The 19592-nt window shown below is 42.9% G+C and overlaps 1 protein-coding gene and 1 long non-coding RNA gene across 14 annotated transcripts in view; one reads left to right on the forward strand and one right to left on the reverse strand.

Moving 5' to 3' along the window:
- The window catches only part of PTPRT (protein tyrosine phosphatase receptor type T), a 1037422-nt gene that overhangs the window by 196840 nt on the left and 820990 nt on the right, over nucleotides 1-19592 (reverse strand). For 8 of the 13 annotated variants that reach the window (XM_077873195.1, XM_077873196.1, XM_077873193.1 and 5 more), the window contains exon 13: nucleotides 15207-15243. In XM_077873195.1, coding sequence (XP_077729321.1) covers nucleotides 15207-15243 — 37 coding nt within the window. Of the gene's footprint in view, nucleotides 1-2677; nucleotides 2735-15206; nucleotides 15244-19592 lie in introns of all 13 variants that reach the window. The other 5 variants (XM_077873202.1, XM_077873201.1, XM_077873199.1 and 2 more) reach the window with 1 other exon arrangement.
- On the forward strand, nucleotides 13937-15540 carry LOC144298373 (uncharacterized). Its single transcript, XR_013365371.1, has 3 exons — nucleotides 13937-14062; nucleotides 15124-15284; nucleotides 15408-15540. It is a non-coding gene; the product is annotated as an uncharacterized LOC144298373 (long non-coding RNA).

The following is a 19592-nucleotide window of genomic DNA, read 5'->3' on the forward strand; positions in this document are numbered from 1 at the left end:
ATGGCCAGGGGTGCCACCAGTGGAACCCCACTTCTCCAGAAGATAATGAAGCCCAGAGAAGGGAAATCACTCGCCCACGATCACCAGGCCAGAAGGTGGCAGAGCTGAGAACACAGCCTCAGCTCCGAAAGTCAGCCTGTCCCTGCTGCACCATGCGGTCCCACGGTTCTCTGAGCTGGGGCTGATCCAAAAAAGAGGCTGCCCGGGCTTCTCGTCTAATATCCCCGTCCCTCTGATCCGGCAGTTATTATTTACACCAGCCCTCATTGCTATCAGGGGATGAGCATGAATAAAAACACTCTTTGAAAGGGACATTCTGCTCAAAGAGAAACACTTGCAGGCACCTCACCCATCAAATGGGGCCGAGAAACAAATGGAACATGAAGAAATAAACCCGTCAGAGGAGGAACATTCAGACACCTCAGAGGCAAGAGGTAAGAACAAATGTGCCCGATGTGGCATTGGCTCTGTTTAAAGAAAACATTATCAGACTGCTCCACTTGAATAGATCCCAGAGAACAATGGCCCGGCGGAAACGGAGCTCCTGCACACGCTCCAGAGATGCGTGGTGTCTCAGTAAGGTGGGTGTGGGCACAGCAGTGAGAGGCCCTCTCCCCTCACTGACACCATGCATCCACAGGCAGCTCCCCGCCTCCTGGGGGCGAAGCTGAAGCTGGTAGGCCTATGATGGGGTGGGGGTGGGGGGCTGACAATTCCTGAAGGCCTACTATGTGCTGCTGTTGGGCATGGAGTCTCTAGGGTCACCCAATAGTAATCTGTAATAGGACTCTGAGGTGTGACAATTAGATTTGCAGGCAGGGGAAAAGGGCGCCTGGGTGGCTCAGTGGTTGAGTGTCTGCCTTCAGCTCAGGGTGTGATCCTGGGGTCCTGGGATCAAGTCCTGCATCGGGCTCCCTGCAGGGAGCCTGCTTCTCCCTCTGCCTATGTCTCTGCCTCTCTTTCTGTGTGTCTCTGAAAAAAAGAAATACAATCTTAAAAAAAAAAAAAAAAAGATTCACAGGGGAAAAAAGGCTATGCAACTTACCTAAGGTCATATAGATAGGGAGTGGCTAGAATGACATTCCTGGGATGCTGGCAGTGACCTGCTGAGCTATGCAGGTTGGTGGTAGGGAAAACTGGGCTGTAGTGAATGCCATTGAGACTCTGCCCATGGCTCTTTTCCCAGGCCGGCGCACCTAATGTCCAGCTGCTGTGGGTGCTGGCTGCTAAAGGCTCACAGATACCTCCTTACCGGCAGAAGCGCCATAAGGCAAAGGCGAGGTACCTCTCCAGGAGCCTGTGCACTCCGCCCATGGCAGCCCACGGCCAGTGGCCGGCTGACACAGTGACACAACTGCTGGCCCTTTGGCTTCAAGGTAAGAGCAACCCACACACTCCAGAGGCCCCTGTGGCCTCAGACTGACACAGGCCCCGACATCCTGCCCTATCCTGTCTCCCTGACTTTCTCTCTTCTGAGAATACTCCTTAATGAGGAATTTGCACAGGAATCCCTATGTCAGGCGCTGTGTCTAGAGAGCCCAGCCTAAGGCATCCGATAGCAATGATACTTCTGAGTTTGGGGAGGGGGTGGACAAAAGTGGGCCATGAGGTTGTGGCTGGCCAGACTCCCATCATCTCTGCCAGCTGCACCCTCTTCTCCGCCATGACAAACTGGCCAGTTAGGGACGAGCTGAGGGGAGACCACTGTCTGAGCAACTACCAAGGACTTCCACTGACAAGAAAGGTCCCCTGGAGTAGGATTCCTAGGTCAGCGATATCTCTTCTGTCTGTAGGGTCCTGCCATGGGCATCAGCCTCCGACACAGGTGGGCTCTGCATCCCAATCTTTGAGTGGCAGATGCTTATGGGAAATGGGATAAAAATACAGTGTGTTCGAGGAAAAAGGGTTGGTATCTACTTCAAACAAATACCTACTCTAGACTGGGCACTCCCAGCCCTTTCACACATTATCTTGTATGATCTCAAATATAGCTCTAGAAGACTCTGCATGTGCAGATTCTATAGCACATGGTGCCCCCCCCCCCAAAAGGTGACTGTTATGATTCCTGCTTAACACATAGGAAAGGTGAGGACCACCACATTTAAAGGGCTTTCCCAGGTCACAGGGGAGGCCTGGAATGATAGCCAGATCTACTCACTTCCTAAGCACAGATATGGTAGGTCAACTTCTTCCCCAACCTCAGACCACAGCTCAATTGTCACTTTAAGGGGACACATGCTCTTAGCTCCAGGTATGTGTGTTTGTTTACTTTGAAAACCACACACACCTCTCTTTTGTAGCACCACTCATGGTTTCAGTTGTACATTAATCAGTGTGGCTCTTTCCCCTCCCAGAAAGGCAGAGGAATATGTCTCCTTTTTCCTCATCATTGTATCCCCCAATGCCTAGAACAGTGCCTGGCACATAGTAGGTACTTAGTAAGCATCTGTAGAATACATGAGTGGATAGATGCATGGATGAAGTAAGGGATGGAGAGATGGGTGGATGGGTGAATGGGGAGGTAGGTGAATGGGTGGGTGGCTGGAAGAAAAAATGGGTGGATGGGTGGGTGGCATGGAGGGACTGCCAGTTCCTCTCTGGTGCACCTGGCCTGAGGATGCCCTGAGCGTGGGCCACTCTCAATCCCTTCCCACCCGCCCAGGGCTCTGGTGGTCACCTGTGGTGAGGAGGCAGAGTGGAGTCCCCGGGGTCACCTGGGCGCTGCCCATTGGTGCTGACCACAAGGAAGCCAGTCCCCAGGCAGCATGCAGAAGAGAAGGAGAAAAAGAAACACACATGAAAACGTGCGGCACGGTGAACAAAACTACAGTTCTTGTGGCTCTGAAGAGCTCACACTAAACAGCAAAAAGAACATCGTGATCTAACAAAGCAAGGCCTGAAATAGATTTTTAAAAATGAAACGAGAATAAGAGTCAGCATTTATCAAGCACCCACGACATGCCAGGTATCTGCCAGGTACCTCATGTACAACGTTTCTAAGACTTAGAGCAACCCAGAAAGGTCAGTATAATTACAAACGAACCCCCATCATCTTTCCACTCCATGTCTTCTCTCCCGGTCTCTGCTTTCTTAGTAAATGGTGGCCCCATCTGCATAGCAGCTCAAACTAGAAATCTGGGAGTCATCCTTTACCTTTCCTTTCTACTGACCTCTGACTTCTAATCACTCAGCACACCTTAGTAATTCTACTCCAGGAAAGTTCTTGAAGCTTCTCCCTTTCTCTCCAGTTTCATTTCCACTTTGTTCAAGCCACTCTCGTGTTTCACTTGGGTTTGTTAAAGATACCAGCCCCCTCATTGGTCTTCCTGTCTCTGGTCTTACCCCATTTCAATCCACCCTCCACCCTTCAGCTGAAAGGCATCAGTAAGGTAAATCTCAGAGCTCCTCCTCCAGCTTGCAGACCCTCAATGACAGGATCCTTGCTGTCCTATCACGCATTCTGCCTTAAGGGCAATGAGATCCTCTCTGTTATCAATAGCCCTCTAGGTCCTTGTCTGTAGGCTTTAATCAGACTTGTTACCTTGTATGGAACACACATCCTTTCCATCCCTTTATCTGGCTGACAACTACTCATCCTTCAGGAATTAGTTTGGAACTTCTTTCTTGGAGGCTTTAGCCCCTTACCATGTATAGGGCAGATGCCCTGCTCTGTCTTCCCATAACACCCTAGGTCTTCCCTTCTCACAGCAATAACCCTACCATGTTATCTGTGGCTGCATCTTCCTGGACTCTATAAGCTTCTTCAAGGCAGTCACCACGTTTCATTTACTAAGTGCTCCTGTGACCTTGTATTGGTCCTGGCATGTAGTAGGTACTCTGTGAATATTTGTTGGATAAATGAATGAATGAGTGAAGAAATGAATCAGAGAACTGATATAAATTGCTCAAGGTCACAGAACTAGTAACAGAGGCAGTATTCAAATCCTAGTTTGCATGACTAATGCTCTTGCCCTTTGAAATCGACGACTTGTTTCTGTAAAGAAAATGACATAAAAGGTAGGAAGGTGTCTTATGCTTGGTGAAAGCCTGCATGTTCCTCTAGTGATTCATCAACAAAACTGTATAAAGCCCCTACACAAAATGGAGAGAGAGGTAGGGCATTCCAGACCAAGTGATAAACAGGAAACACATAATTTCAAAAAAAATCACACAAAAAGCAAGCTTGAGCAAGGTTATGAAACATTATAAAGTATAACTGCCAGTCAACTGTCATCATAATATTCCTCCCTTAACAGTGTGGGAAGCTTCACCATTTTCAAAGCACATGCTAAGTCAGAGGTCAGGAAACTGAGCTCATGGGTCAAATCTGGCTTCCCACTATTTCCTGGAGTGGGTTTAAATGGGATGCTATTTTATTTTTTTTAATTTTTATTTACTTATTCTTTAAAAATTTTTTTAACTTAAACTCTATTTAGTTTATATATAGAGTATTATTAGTTTCAGGGGTAGAATGTAGTGATTCATTGGTTGGGGGAAAAAAATCCAAAAGAAGAGTAATATTTTACAACACATGAAAATTATATAAAATTCATATTCTGGTGTCCATAGTTTAATTGGAACATGGTCACCTCATTATATATTTATTAGCTATGTCTGTTTTCTGTGCTATCATAACAAAGCTGAGTAGGTGTGACAGAGACCACATGGCCTTGTAAAACTGAAGATACTTACTACTGGCCTTTTACATAAAAGTTGGCCAACCCCTATTTTAAGTGGCTACTTTAATTAACTTTTTCCCACCTTTTGATGTAGGCAGGACATGGCTTGCATGGTAGAAAGACAAACAGAAGGCTTGAGAAAAGATGTAGCTCCAGTGTTCCCACCTGACATATTTCAGTGGCTTTCTTCCTCCCATGGTCTTGCCTCGTCTGTGCCCCAGAACCCCATCTCTGAGGGAGTCTCTTGGGCACATCCAAGGGCTCCCATGGTCTCAGGATCATGTTCATATACATGCCACCGGGTGATACAGAGTCTTTCATGTCCTGGCCTTGCTTGCTACTTCAAGCACCTCTAACCACTAACCACTAATCACCTCTAACCACCTCTAACCACTCCTGGCCTCTGGTCACATTGGCATCTAACCTTTAGCTTTGACCCATTCACGTTCAGTGGCATGCTTTCTTGCCTCCAATGATCTGCTCATGCTACTTCCTCAACTCAGAAGACCGCCCTGACTTATTATCTGGCCTTGTTCAATATGATAACTGTCACTCTTTCAAAACTTGTCTCAGTAACCATGTACCTGAGAAGGCCCACCCTAAATTGATTTATGTTTCCCTCCTCTGCTCCCACAGCATCCTGAATTTAACTTCATCACAGCACTTAAATCATGCTGTACTGATACACTTTATCTGTTTGTTGTTCAACCCACTAGCTATTTGTTGAGTGCTTTATAAGCTCAGCATTGCACTAAGTACATTATATGCACTGGCCCATTAAATTCTTACATTGGACCTGTGAAGCGGCATTACTGTCACTGGTTTACAGATGGGGAAACCAAGACATAGAGCAGTTAAGTGCCTTTTTCAGCCCAGAATCAAAACCTGTCCAAATCCAAAGTCAAAGTTCTCACCCTCTCTGGAACAAGAGGCCACAATCAATAGTAAGTCATACTCAATATATGTTTATTGAGAACTAAATGAAGTAATGAAATTCTGGATTAGTATTTGCCTACCAGCTGTGTCACTCAGAAAATTACATTTCTGAGTTTCAATTTCTCCACCTATAAAATGGAAATAATAATAAGAATTTCATGAAGTTCTTTTAAGGAATAAATGAAAAACAGTGGAACCCTGGTTGACAAGCCCAGAGGACCTCCCCATCCTACCACATAGGGGTACAACTCTGCTAAGCAGGAGTGCTCAGCTCTGAGTGGTAGAAACAGAGGTATAGCTGGACAGGTGTTGGGATGGGAAGAGCTTTTCCTAGTGAGTGGAGTAGCAGAAGGTAAGTAATGGATCATGGGTCTCAGTAGGACACAAAGGAATGTTGAAACAGGAAAGGGTCTCATACCTTTTTGTGTAGAGATGACTAGTTTCCTGATATCTGGCCTATCTCTCTCCTTAGGCAAATGGAAGACTCCAAGTCTCATTAGGGCCATGTAAGTGGAAGTGACACAGTCATTTCCAAGTGAGGTATTCAAGATCCAGATTACTACCCCCATACTTTCTCTGCCCCCACTGTGGGGTCTTTTGAAACCACATATATTCTAGATGGCATAACAAGAAATAAACTTTTCTGGTATTAAGCTACTGATATTTGAGTATTCATCAGTTATTGCAGCAAAGCTTTTCCTATCCTAACTAATTCAGCAGAAGGAAAGGTAGTAGTCCCTTGCTTTCCCATCTATCACCTGGCTCCCCCATTATATTGGCTTTTCTATTAGAGGATTCAGGACTCCACTCTCTTCATAGTTTCCAGCCTGTGTTCATATATATTTATGTCAGCCATTAATGAAAATAGTAAGACTGTGCGAAGAATGTCAGAATGCTGAGTGCCTTAGACTTCCTTTCTGAGTTTTATGCCCTTCTAAAGCAAAGAATATTGAGTAGAGAGAGATGCTGATGGAGATGTTGATGATGATACTGGAGAAGATAACCTTGAAGACAAACGAACTTCTTGGTTTATTAGCTTCAATATACTGTAGTAATATAGAAGGCTTAAGGCTCTTTGAGGCACCAGGTCTGCTGCAGATTCCAGGACTTAGTATGGACGCTGCCAAAGAGAGACAAAAGACCTTTCACATCCTAAAGATATTACTGGAAAAGAGGCATGGGAAGGGTTTAACAAACAGGAGATAGGAGACCCTGACAGTGGGTCAGAGAATCTCACCCAGTCTATGTCACTCACTGATAAGATTCAAAATGGTACCATGGGAATACATGAGCTTTGGAGTTAGAGTTCAGCTACAATTCTGTGGATCTCTGAAGTCTATATTCAACCCTCTGGGCTTCTACTGCTTCATTTCTTGAGTAAGGGTTATAAGGATGACCACTACGTATTTAATGTGTAATACATGCTAGGCTTTGATTCTATCATGGCATTGTAAACTCATGTCTACATACACAGCCTTGTGACTGGTATATACTAGATAGTTAATGTTTGCTAAGCCCCTTCACGACCCCCTCCTTCAACACTACACTGAAGCTCCATCAGAGAAAGCTTGAGTGGAGCTTTCTTCTCTTTATTTCTAACTCTTGTCTTCAGCCTACCCACATTTTCCCCTTTCTTTGACTCATGATTTTAAAAGGGCTCCGCTTCCCTTTGTAAGATGCAATTGCTTTGGAACATCAGATTTGAGCTAAGATCAACTCAGATGTCTCTCGTCTTAGGTAGATAATTCTCATTTCTATTTCACAGAGATGAATTGAGACTTCCCAGGGACATGTTTGAAGGATAAGTGTTGGTCCTGGTTTTTGTTTTCCCGGACTCTATTGTACCAGCTTTATCTTCCTGAGTAAGGTATGGAAAAGGTGTGTGTGTGTGTGTGTGTGTGTGTGTGTGTGTGTGGTGGGGGAAGCAGTTTGAACACTCCAGAGAGAGGGGATAAGAGAAGGATAAAAGACTAGACAGATATATTAACAGTTGTAGCAAGAAAAATATTAATGGGTTAGGATATTTGAATGTAATCTTTAAGTCAGTTTTGGTCTACTTATGGTATAATCCTGTTCTTCTATCTTGTCCACAGGAGTTTCAGGGAAAGCCATATTATTCCTTTGGTATTTTAGGGCCTAGAACACACTAGATGAGAACAAAAGGGGCCAAGGGTCAAGGAGATCTTGTTATATTCAAGCAATTCTGAGAACCCTCAGTGTGGAAAATTTACCTCATTGGGCTCGGCTGGGGAGAATCATCACTCCTTTACCTTAACCTCCAAGCACACACCCTGGGATTTCCCCTCTGAAAGTCTGGCAGGATTTTTAAAGACTGAACAATAGCCAAGAATATTCCAATAGACTGACTTGCAGTAGTCTGCCTCTCATAAGTGATCCTTTACTGGGGTCTCTAATCCAGTGACCATAGCTAGATTTGGGCATCTTGCAGTCCTGAGTCCCTCCTGAAAGTGCTGGGTAGATGATGAGAAAAGGAAAAGTGCTACAGTCAAAGGCTAGCAGGTGCATGAGAAAAATGCTACACCCAGTCAATAAAAATATATGATTTTATGTACATTACCTTTTCATGTGTATTATCTCAAATAATTGGGAGAAAGAATTAATAATCTCTGGATTAAAAGTGAAGTGATAGACTCGTAGAGGTTGACTTATCCAAGGTCAAACAGTTCAGTTTTGGACATGGGATTTGAATCCAGGTGACTCTAATTCCCCATTATTCCATGTGACCTCTCAAAGAAGCTTCATATAAGCTAGAACCTCCCATACAGAATTGGATCAAAAGAGGAGAGGAGGGAAGGCAGTGCACATTTCCTATCTGATAGCAGACAGCTCCTACCTCTTACTTGGCTTCTTGCACCACCTGTGACATGTTATTCTTATGGATAAAGAATCCTCAGACACATCATTCCCCTTTTTGGCTCCAGTCTTAGCATCAGCAAAATGAGGGCATCTCACTGGAGAATGGGTATTTATTGTCCTGCCAGTCTCTGCAGGGGTGAGGATCCATTACGAAGAGAGAAGAGAAAATGCTGGATGAAATGGTCTACCTCGGGCTTAGCCATTATAAAAAGAAACCACATTTACAAAAGACCATTGCCCATGCCTCTTTCTTGTTGCCATTGGGACAATGGTTTTAGTCCATCACTACCACAGGGCAGCATGGAACTGCTGGTGACACAGGCCCCTTATCTCATGCTTCACTTATCTCATGCTTCATTATTCTGGAATTCAGCTTTCAGCACCTACTCCGAGGGGGTTGTTTTAATGGGATCGTTAGGGAGTGTTTACTAGATTAAAACTGTGGCTGTCTTCTGCAAAGCAACTCTGCAAATGGCTTTATGGGTTTCCGGATTTATTTTGTCTCAATGACTAGGCTCAGTTTGCAAATCAAATCAAAGCTGATTTTTCTAACTGCCACTCGGGCGCACCCAGCGGGAGTCTGCGGAGCCAGCTGTGTTCCCTTGATGGCTGGTGCCAGAGATGGGAGTGCTGCTGCCTGCTGGTGGCCAGAGAGTTTCCAACAGGGAGAGGACAGACAAGCAAGTACCTCCCTGACCCTAATTGGGGTAGGCGGACATAGTCAAAGAAAGCAAATTTTATTTTCTGGAAGGAGAAAAGGCAGACAAGATCTAGGTGGCCTCAAAGACTCATTGGCAGAAATAATTGGGAGCCAAATATGGACTCATGATATGATGCTTCCAACAAATGAAGTGTCCCATGGTGGAAGGAACTCCTTGGAACAGAAGTGAGGTCCCTGTCATAGTAAGCAGAACTGGACATCAGTTAATGGGAGAGGACTGGCATGGCTCTAGAATGAGCCTCTGGATCAGAAACCATTTTTCCCTTGGCCAGCTCTGAGTCAGAAAGTCATGACCTGAGATGTTCAGGTGCTTCCTTCAGCTGCTGCAGCCTGGGGCAGGGCATCTTCTACTGCATGGGGTAATCATCTTCCAAGGGGGAAAGAATGTCCCCTTGCCCCCATTCTTGAGCACCTTGGAAGTCTAAGTATCCCAACCCAAACTCCTACGTCCTCCATGTTCCCCAGGGTCACCTCTGACTAGATTCAGCTTACATCTTCAACCTGGTTCCTAAATTGAACCCATCCCTCATATTCCAAATATAAGGTAAACATTATTTAATGGGTCTAAATGCACCTCCTCCCTACTTGCCCTGTCTCACAGTTTCTGTTTTAACTATACCGATGAAACTTCATTGTTATGGCAGAAAAGGCAGAAATCCTGGTCTTCTTGTTCAATGCGGAACAATTTTAGAGAAGCTTATACTCACTGGTATCTAGCCTAGGCTTCAGTTTATCTGAGAATAGATTCTTGCTTAGCATTTTCTCATTACCTATCCCACTTCCCTCTGTCATTTATAGATTTCTTCCAAGAGCCCTCCCTTAATACCTTACATGCACCCAAATCCCTGCCTCAGGTTCTGCTTCTAGGGAATCTGTCTTAAGAGAGCTTCCTTTTGCCTTTATCTGCTCATGGATAAACTCCACTTCCCCACTAGGGTTGTATTCACATTCTAATGCCTCTAAGTCTCCAGCCACTGTTAATCACAGACGACCTCTCACTGAGGAGCAAGGTAAATATGAATGTGAATCTGGGCAGGGCCAACAAGTCCCTCACCAATGAAAAAGACTACCTTCAAGGCTTTTGAGGGGAGCTTGTTCTGATCCTAGAATTATCCCTTCTACTAGCAAATACCAAACTCCCACCCCACAGTCCCTTAGCTGTACCTTCAATTTGTGGTTCTATAAATAAACAGTGCCTCCTGGTGATATGTGAATCTATCCATTAAATACTCTCTAAATACAGAGGCCTTGGCTCTTTAGGGGCTTTGGGCCAGGGGTGTGGCTCCTCTCACAGTCTGAGGTCCTTAGTCAGCCTCCCAAATCCTACCCTTGATCCAGGTCCAGTGCAATTTCCAATGTTAAATGAGAAGGGGTGATGATGGACAAGGAAACACAAAGTCTCTTAGACTATATGGGTCCCAGAGAAGCAGAGCTCCAGAACATGGAACGTACCTGCCATTACTACCAGACAGAGCCTTTGGTACTATTGTTACTTTAGTCTCCATTCTGTACCTTTCACTTCTTTTTGGAAGCACTGATCACAATCATAACTCTACTATTATCTATTAAAATCATTTATGTAAGGTCTGTTTCCTCACTACACTGTGAGATCCTTGAGGACAGGAACCACACGTGCTGGTTCACCATAAAACCATAGCTCCTTCCAAAGTGTCCAGCTCACAGATGCTGGGTGAGCTGACTCTACAAAGGAAATAACTTTCATCGACAATAATTTCATCCAAAATGCTTTGTAGTGAATACAACACTTATACATTTATTGTACCATCTGATCCTCCAACAAATTGGATGGTGGAGGTCTTCCTATGTTGGATCTGGCTTGTACCATCTTGCTAGAGCCTATTGTTAAACATTGACTTTTTTGCAAGCTGGTTTTAAATCCTTGGTAGCTTGATATTGGACATGGTGGGGATAGTTTATCCTGGAAATCAATAAAGCCTATAAATAAGGGGTTTTCTTTTCTTTTTACAAAGATTGGGTTTATCATCAAACTGCTGTTAAAAAATGTTCTGTAAATGAATAGATGGGCATAACTTTAAATATGGTGCCTCTGAGTCTCAGGAAGAAGAAGTGAGGCTTTCAAGATCTCTGACCCTTGCTACAGTGAGATGCTGGCTTCAAATGCATTTACTCATTCTAGCAGGCATTTTTCAAGTGCCAACGATGTGCCAGAAACTTCCTGCCATGGCAAAATGTGATGAGGAAATTAATAGTTAAGACCAAAGAGCCCCTCATCAGAGATCCTCTCAATCAGCACTGCTGATGCCTGCCCCAGTAGATGAGACCTGCACAGGCCCCAGAAACATGACTGGATTGAGACCTGATGCTCCCCCATCATGTGGGGCCTGAAAAGTCCTACTGTCACAGACCTAGCCATCAGGTGCAGATAGCCCACTGTGTTTACCCTCTGCCCGGGGCTCTTTCCACAGAACCTGCAGCTCCTTTGCCAAAGCAACTTCCCTCGGCTTCTCAAGGGAACAACAGTCAAATATAGACCCAGCCCACCATTAAGCCCCCTCTAACAGGGCTGGTTCCTGCTCCTTGCATACCCTTAAGCCTACTGAGATTATACCACGAATAACGAGTAGTCAGAGGCTCCCATAGAAACCACAAGGATACTACCCCTAATTGCATGGGTCCTGCTACAGGTTGAACTATGCATCCATCCCCCAATTCCTATGTTGAAGTCACAACCCCCAGTATTTCAGAATGGAACATTATTTGGTAATAGGGTTGGTAGATTTAATTAGTTAACTTAGGACAAGGTCAAACTAGAGTAGGAGGGGCTCCTAATCTAACAGTACCAGTGTCCCTATGAAAAAGGGAAAATGTCAACACTGGATGCCTACAGGGAGAATGCCATGTGAAGATGAAAACCAAGTAACATCAAAGATTGTCAGCAGCTGGGGAAGAGGCATGGGTCAGATCCTTCCCCCACAGACCTCAAAGGAACCAACCCTATTGATAACCTTGACCTTAGGCTTCTAGCCTCTAGAACTGTGAGACAAGAAATTTTGTGGTTAAGCCATTCAGCTGGTGGCACTTTGGTACAGCAGCCACAGAATACTAATCCAGGTCTCTTGCTTTGCAACCCTCCATACTGGGCAGCACTACTTTAGAGTTTGGGTGACTAACAGGGATGTTACAGACAGACAAGGGTTAGAGCCCCATGCTGGAACTAGGTGTGGAATCTAACAGAAGAGGCACTGCACTCAGGGACAGGTCAGAATGGCGCTGCCTGAGTGCTGGGGGCTGTTACATCCTGTGTGGGAACCCTCCAGTTCTGCGGGACTCACACAGTGGACTACGGACATCATCTGGAATCACCAGGGTCAGGGACAAAACACCAGCCAGTTGATTCATCACCAGAGTGGTGGCCTCAAGCTTACACATGTGATCACACTCCAGAGGCTGGATGCCCACTGGCAGACCCGGAAGGCAGGTGCCATGATGACAGGGAGGTGGAAGTGCTTGGAGGGACCTGGGTGGCCAGTGGAATATGCCACTGGCACTTTACATACTGCCGATGCCTGCGGGATTCCCAGTATCTTATTTTCCTTTGTTAAAAGGAAAAGTGTTTTTGGCAAACCCACAAAGTGAGAAATTTGATTCAGGAAAGAGATGGGTCAAATATGGATTTCTGCCTTAGATCCTTGATAGAGTCCTCATAAGCAGTGCATGGAATTAGGGAGGGTTTGCCTTTAATCAACTCTGGATGCTCCCGGGCTAATTCGAGATACAGAGAAGATACTAACCAAATACAGGTCTCCTTTCCTTTGCCTTTTCTCAGCTTTTTTTTTTCTTTTTTTTTTTCAATAAGTATCCTCTTATCTGAGGTAGTGCTGAGACGGCTAACTCCCTGGACTCTGTGAGTCTGGCATTCTGCATTGTCCAGCTTTCTGTCCCATTCTAGGTGCTTCTAGAACTCTGTCCCTCCAGGCTAACATGACAGCCCTTGCAGATCTGGAAAGTGAGTGTGTCAATCTACCTCTGACTCACTGCTTTGCCAGCTAGCTGCAAATTCACATTCATTCACTTGTTCTCATCCTTCCAAACACCTACATGCTCTGTGGGCACACACTCCACTAAGGAAGACTGTATCCTAAAGGTCAAACAGGAGGAGAGATCTTTATGCTATGAAGAGGTATGAGTTCTCTTCTCTAGCTCTTTAAAGACTACTGCAATTCTCCTTCAGAGAAGCAATGCAGCTCTGGAGAAGCATGGCATGGTGAGCCTCTATATTTGTAAAATCACCAGGGGAGTAAACTTTTAAGTATTCTCTCAAAAAGTCTCCCCATGTACCTATTGCCCATCCAACCCTGTGTTCCTAATGTCCAACTTGGAACATAAGATCTAACAAGGTACCCTTTGTGCGGGGGGTTTATATCCCAGAGGGTGTCCCTAGAATTCCACACCCCTGTGGAGGGGAGAGGAATCACATCAACCCCTCCCTTATCTAGAAGTCAAAAGCTGGAGGGGAGCCACGGAGCACCATCATAGTGGGTGAAGGAGGTCTCCCTAGAAGTTTCTTTCTTTCCCTGACTGCCCCTTTAAGCAGGACACTGCAGACACTCAGCTGTCCTACTTGCAGTCTGGAGCTCCAGTGCTATGCTATTGATGTTCTTCCTTCTGGATTATCTGTTTTCCTCAGTGGGAAAGTCTGCCAAGGCCTGTGATTTGTGCCACTTTTGTTTGCAGACCATCAATTCTCTTTGCCTCACAAAGAGCATTTTATCTCTTTCTGTCCAGTAGCCTGAGTTCCTGAGAGTGAACAAGTGAGGGACACACTGGCCTCTCATGACATGTGAAATCAGAGTGAGTTCTTATCATGGTGAGTCCTTACTGCTTCTGTCTTCTCCCTCCTGTATCATCTTCCCTCTTCTGCCTACACATTGAGCTGGTTTTCTTCAAAGTTATGAAAGTCACGAGTGATAGGTTTTGGTGTATATTTTGTCAAATAACATAGATATTCTCCTCCTTCTCCCCCTCTCTCCCCACTCCTTCATCTCTTCTTTTTTCCCTACTCATGTGTGCATTTTCCTCGTATGAGTGTGCATATGCATATATGTTCACATATACACACTGGGGTCATCATCTTTGTTCATGGTTTATGTCTATGATTATATGCCTACTTATATTCATAATTGTCATCTCTGTGGAAGCATCCTATATAACTATCTGGGCTGTCGATAAATGCAGGGAACAATAGAATTGTCCAATTTTGGTGTGTTTATGTGGAGACAATGGCTGTTAAAAATATCCATTCTATAACAAAAAAGATAAACCTGATTTCTAGCCATTCAACCTTGTAATAGGTTAAATGATAACAAACCATTCATTGATTTTTTTTTAAAAAGTAATAAACAGAAACATGTACCAATTGAAAGGGCCAGGCAATTCAATTATAATTAGGAAAACAAAAAGTGATGAGCCTGAACAATGCTGCCTTAGGTTTTGGGATAAGTATTGAAAATGCCAACTACATAACAATGCAGTGTTTGTTTTCTCATTATTAAAGGCACCAAAACTATCACCTCATTTGTGAAAGCCAAACTTAGTTGAAAAAAAGTACAAAACTTGGAAGATAGATCTGATAGACATACTTAAAAAAATACCCACATAAACACAGACCCAAATATAATGAAAATATATAGCAGAAGAATGAGTAAAAATTTATATCCACCCCCCTATTGATTAAATGTACCAGTCCATTCATCCAACCATCTGTCCGTCCATCCATCCATCCATCCATCCATCCATCCACTGATTCAACAAATATGTTTTGAGCTCTTACTATGCTTTAGGCACTGTGCTATTAATATACACTATATATATTAATACCTAGATGTAAATGACTCCAATGAAAATAACAATTCCTTCTTTTATTTTTAGTAATTGTTGGCTCAACTTTCCCTGTGTAGCTACAAGGAGAAATGCTTAAACAGCTGAAGACAGACAAGGACATGCCAACATACCTTTTGTAGCCAGGCGAACGCAGTTGATTTTGGTCTCCTGTGAACAACAGAAATGAGGTTCCAGTTAATTAGTTGCAGGTTTGATTGTTATATATAAAAAATACATATATTTTTAGTTATAATCTTAAATCTGTCCTTTTCATTTCTTCTCCCACTGGAATCACCTTTTAATTCTATTTCTTTTTTTTTTTTTCAAGCTAGATACATACTTGGCTCCTTTCACTTCCTGGCTGCCATCACCTCATGAGCTTCTTTTCCAGACAGAACCACTTCTAAACATATCAGATGCTGCTACTACCTAGCACAAGACAACTTTAACAATGACACAGAGTGAGTACACTATGGCATGAGTTAGTTGATGGCCCCAAGAGCATCCCTGGGAAACTATAAGTAAATAATCTATCTATTGGTACAGCCTGAAACAGACGCTTGGCAACAGTCCAGTCAATATGAACGTGTAAGAATCAAACTGCAAAGTTCATGTTCAAAAAGTCACTTTGGCCCTGAGATCTTTGATGAACCTCACAGGTTTCATGGATAATGTTGTGTGTGTATGTTTGCACAGCAATAAAATCTTTGCCAGGTGAACTATCTAGTTCTTGTTGCCTGTTCCCCAAGAGGACAAAATCCATAAACTTGTGATGTTACTGGGCATGTAGTTGAGGTACAGAAGAGTGTGCTTAGGAGAATCATTTTAGCCTGCTTTATTGGGATCATCTCCCTGGAGGCTCTAGAACCAGTTGAAAATTCCAGTTGACTAAGCTATACCCTCAGCAGTAGTCTGAATCTAGTGAAGCAATGAAAATAAAGGGCAAATAATGCAAGTGTGTGTGTCTCAAGAATCATATGTGTCTTGCTACTGTGCACTCATAAGAAATCAATCCATATTGAAGGCACTTGTGTTAGGTCTTTGAGGGTTCCTGGACCCAATTCTATTATGTGTGTGAGGGGTTCTTCCCCTTCTACAGCACCAAACAATCCTCTAGATACCAGCAGGGTATCTAAGAATTCAACTCAGTTCTGATACTGTCTACCTGGAAATGGCATCAGATTCCACAGGTTAAGGGTTCAGTTCTATAAGACTGTCTTCTACTCTCCATTTCAGATGCCAGGTACAAGCATAGTTACCTATTCTTCTAACCTACTAGCTACAGATGCTAAGTTCCAATGACCTCTTCCTTAGGCTCAATTAGTTTGCTACAGTAGCTCACAGACTCAGAGGAATATATTACCAGATCACCAGTTTATTGTAAAAGGATGTAACTCAAGAATAGCCAGATGGAAGAGATGCATAGGGTGAGGTATGTGGGGAGGGGTGGAGCATCTCTATGCCTTTTCCAGAAGGCTATCCTCTCCAATCTCCATGTGGTCACCTACCCAGAAGCTTTCTAAACCCAGTCCTTCTGGATTTTTATGGAGCCTTCCCTGCATAGTCATTATGGACTAAGTCATTGGTTATTGGCTGATCCAACCTCCAGCTCCTCACATTTCCCCAGAAGTCCAGTAGGCTGGGTGTTGGATAGGACTGTGAGACTAAAAGTTCCAACCCTCTAATCAGAAGTTGATCCTCCTGGCAACAGTTACTTCCTTGGGTGAGGTCCAAAAGTCACCCTCATTAACATTACAAATGACACCTTTATTGCTACTGACACTTAGGAAATTCATCTGAATGACCAAAAATGTATTTCTTCTAAGAAATCACAATACTACATCAATAGTACAGGGTTATAAGAAGTATAAAACTCATGAACTTCATTTCAGTGGCCATAAACAGTAAAGGCATACTTCCCACTCAAACTAATATGGCCAGTGTAGGTGCATGAATGGGTCTGAAATGGGGTAGTGGTAGTGGTTGGGGGATACTCTAACCACTATAGTCACTTAGAGACCAAAGCTGGTACCTCCATTTTTAAATATTTTTAATTTTTAAATTAAAACAATGTTATTTAAATTCCATTTAGTTAACATATAGAGTATTATTAATTTTAGGGCCAGAATTTAGTGATTCCTCAGTTGCATATAACACCTAGTGCTCATTATATCAAGTGCCCTCCTTAATGCCCATCACCCAATTATCTCATCCTCCCCACCTACTTCCCTTCCAGCAACCCTAAGTTTGTTTCCCACAGTTAAGAGTCCCTTATGGTTTGCCTGTTTCCATCTTATTTTTCCTTCCCTTCCCCTCTGTTCATCTGTTTTGTTTCTTAAATTCCATATATGAGTGAAATCATATGGTATTTGTTTTTCTCTGACTTATTTCACTTAGCATAATACTCTCTAGTTCCATCCACGTCACTGCAAATGGCAAGATTTCATTCTTTTTGATGGGTAATATTCCATTCTTTATCTAGTCATCTGTTTTTTTTTTTCTTAATCTAGTCATCTGTTGATGAACATCTGGGCTCTCTCCATATTTTGGCTACTGTGGACATTTCTACTATAAACATTGGGGTACATGTACCCCTTTGAATCACTGTTTTTGTATCCTTTGGATAAAAGCCTAGTAATCCAAGTGCCGGGTCATAGGTAGTTCTATATTTAACTTTATGAGAAACATCCAAACTGTTTTTCCAGAGTGGCTGTACCAGTTTGCATTACCACCAATAGTGTAAGAGGGTTCCCCTTTCTCTGCAAGCCTGACAACATCTGTTGTTTCCTGAATTGTTCATTTTAGCCATTCTGACTGGTGCGAGGTGGTATCTCATTTTGGTTTTGATTTGTATTTCCCTGATGACGAGTGATATTGAGCATTTTTTCATCCTGTTAGCCATTTGTATGTCTTCTTCAGAGAAATGTCTGCTCGTGTCTACCTCCATTTTAACACAAGGCTTCACTGTTCATTGAGGCAGGAGGAAAAAAATGCTGGAGTTTGGCAACTCATAATTAAATGCTTTGTATCAAAAGTTACACTCACTTTACTCAAGTTTCATTGGCTAGAACCAGTCATACGGCCATGCCCAACTTAAGTGAGATAGAGAAATGGAGTCCTCTGTGCACCCAGAAGTAGAGAAGAAATGGTAATGTCTACAGCAGAGTCTATTTTCTCTAGGCATACCTCTAATGCTAGAAACTGTATCTTCAAATAAACTCAAGTATGACTCCCCAGTGGTCTTGATTCTGTTCCTCAAACCAAAGAAAGTCTGCCCTGGCTTGTATACAAAAGATATCTGGATATTGAAAGATGGTTCTCATGTCCATTAACATTCTTCTTCTTCAACAATTCCTCAGATGACTAAAGTTCAAATCCTTTGAACCAATATTGCTATTCATTCTGGGACACCCTCCAGTTTTGTCTCTCTTAACAAGAAGGGTCTAGAGTAGGAAGCAGCAGTCAACTTTCAGTTTTGTCAATATATGATTATCTAGATTATAACGATTTTCTATTTTCCTTAGTTATACTGAGCTTCTATTAACATAGCCAACATCTCACTTTTTCATTGATCATGGTGAATGTGCCATCATCAACCTTCCCCCACCAAAAAAAAAAAAAAAAAAAAAAATATTGTGCCTGCTTCTACATATAAAAATGTGGTTGCATTTCTGGAATCCAAGTTCAGAGTCATATACTGATCTCCCTGTTGACTTCCATCTTCATTGATCTGATTGCTATAGTCTGCCATTATATTCTCTACCATTTACAAGTTTTTGAACATATTTTTCCTATAATTTTATCCAGATCGTTAATATAAGTTATAACCTGGAAAATGCCATTGATAAAGCTATGTGACATGTTCTAGAATCTGCCTTCTGGGTTGGCATTCATTGCTCATCAGAATTTTTGTTGGTTATCTAACTACTCACCTCCTCAACTGCTTATGCGCTTGGATCCTACTTCTGTGTCTTTCCACCAAAATAGCTTGAGAATACAGTCAAACTCACTTCAGACACTCAGACTCTAACTACTGCATTTCCCTAATCTATCAGCCAAGAACTCTCTCAAAGAAAGAAGATTGGGTTGCTGTGACTTTCTCTTTAGGACAAGTGCTTCCTTTCCTTTCTTTTTTTAATGCTGAAAGAACTCTCTTTCAAAATAAACAATTGCTTTATTAAAAAACTGGAAAATGCAGAAATGTTAAAAGAGTATCATACATTATGATTCAAATATATGAAGTATTCATTTGAGGTGTTCATGTGATATTTCAAGTATGCTATATTTCAAGAAAAAGGTTTTTTAAACAGAAAGAGGTAATAATAATCAAAAAGGTTTTTTAAACAGAAAGAGGGAATAATTATGAATAAAAAGCATAAAAATAAAGTAGAATTTTCTAAATGTGATGCCAAAGAAGCCTCAGTCACAAATGAGGTAAAACTTGAAAATAATAAAGGTGGGCCAATTAATTTTTTTGTTTTCATGTTTGGAAAAAGAGCAGATGTCAAACTCCTTTT

The sequence above is a fragment of the Canis aureus genome, chromosome 26, assembly GCF_053574225.1.
Source record: "Canis aureus isolate CA01 chromosome 26, VMU_Caureus_v.1.0, whole genome shotgun sequence".
In the NCBI taxonomy this organism is placed as follows: domain Eukaryota; kingdom Metazoa; phylum Chordata; class Mammalia; order Carnivora; family Canidae; genus Canis; species Canis aureus.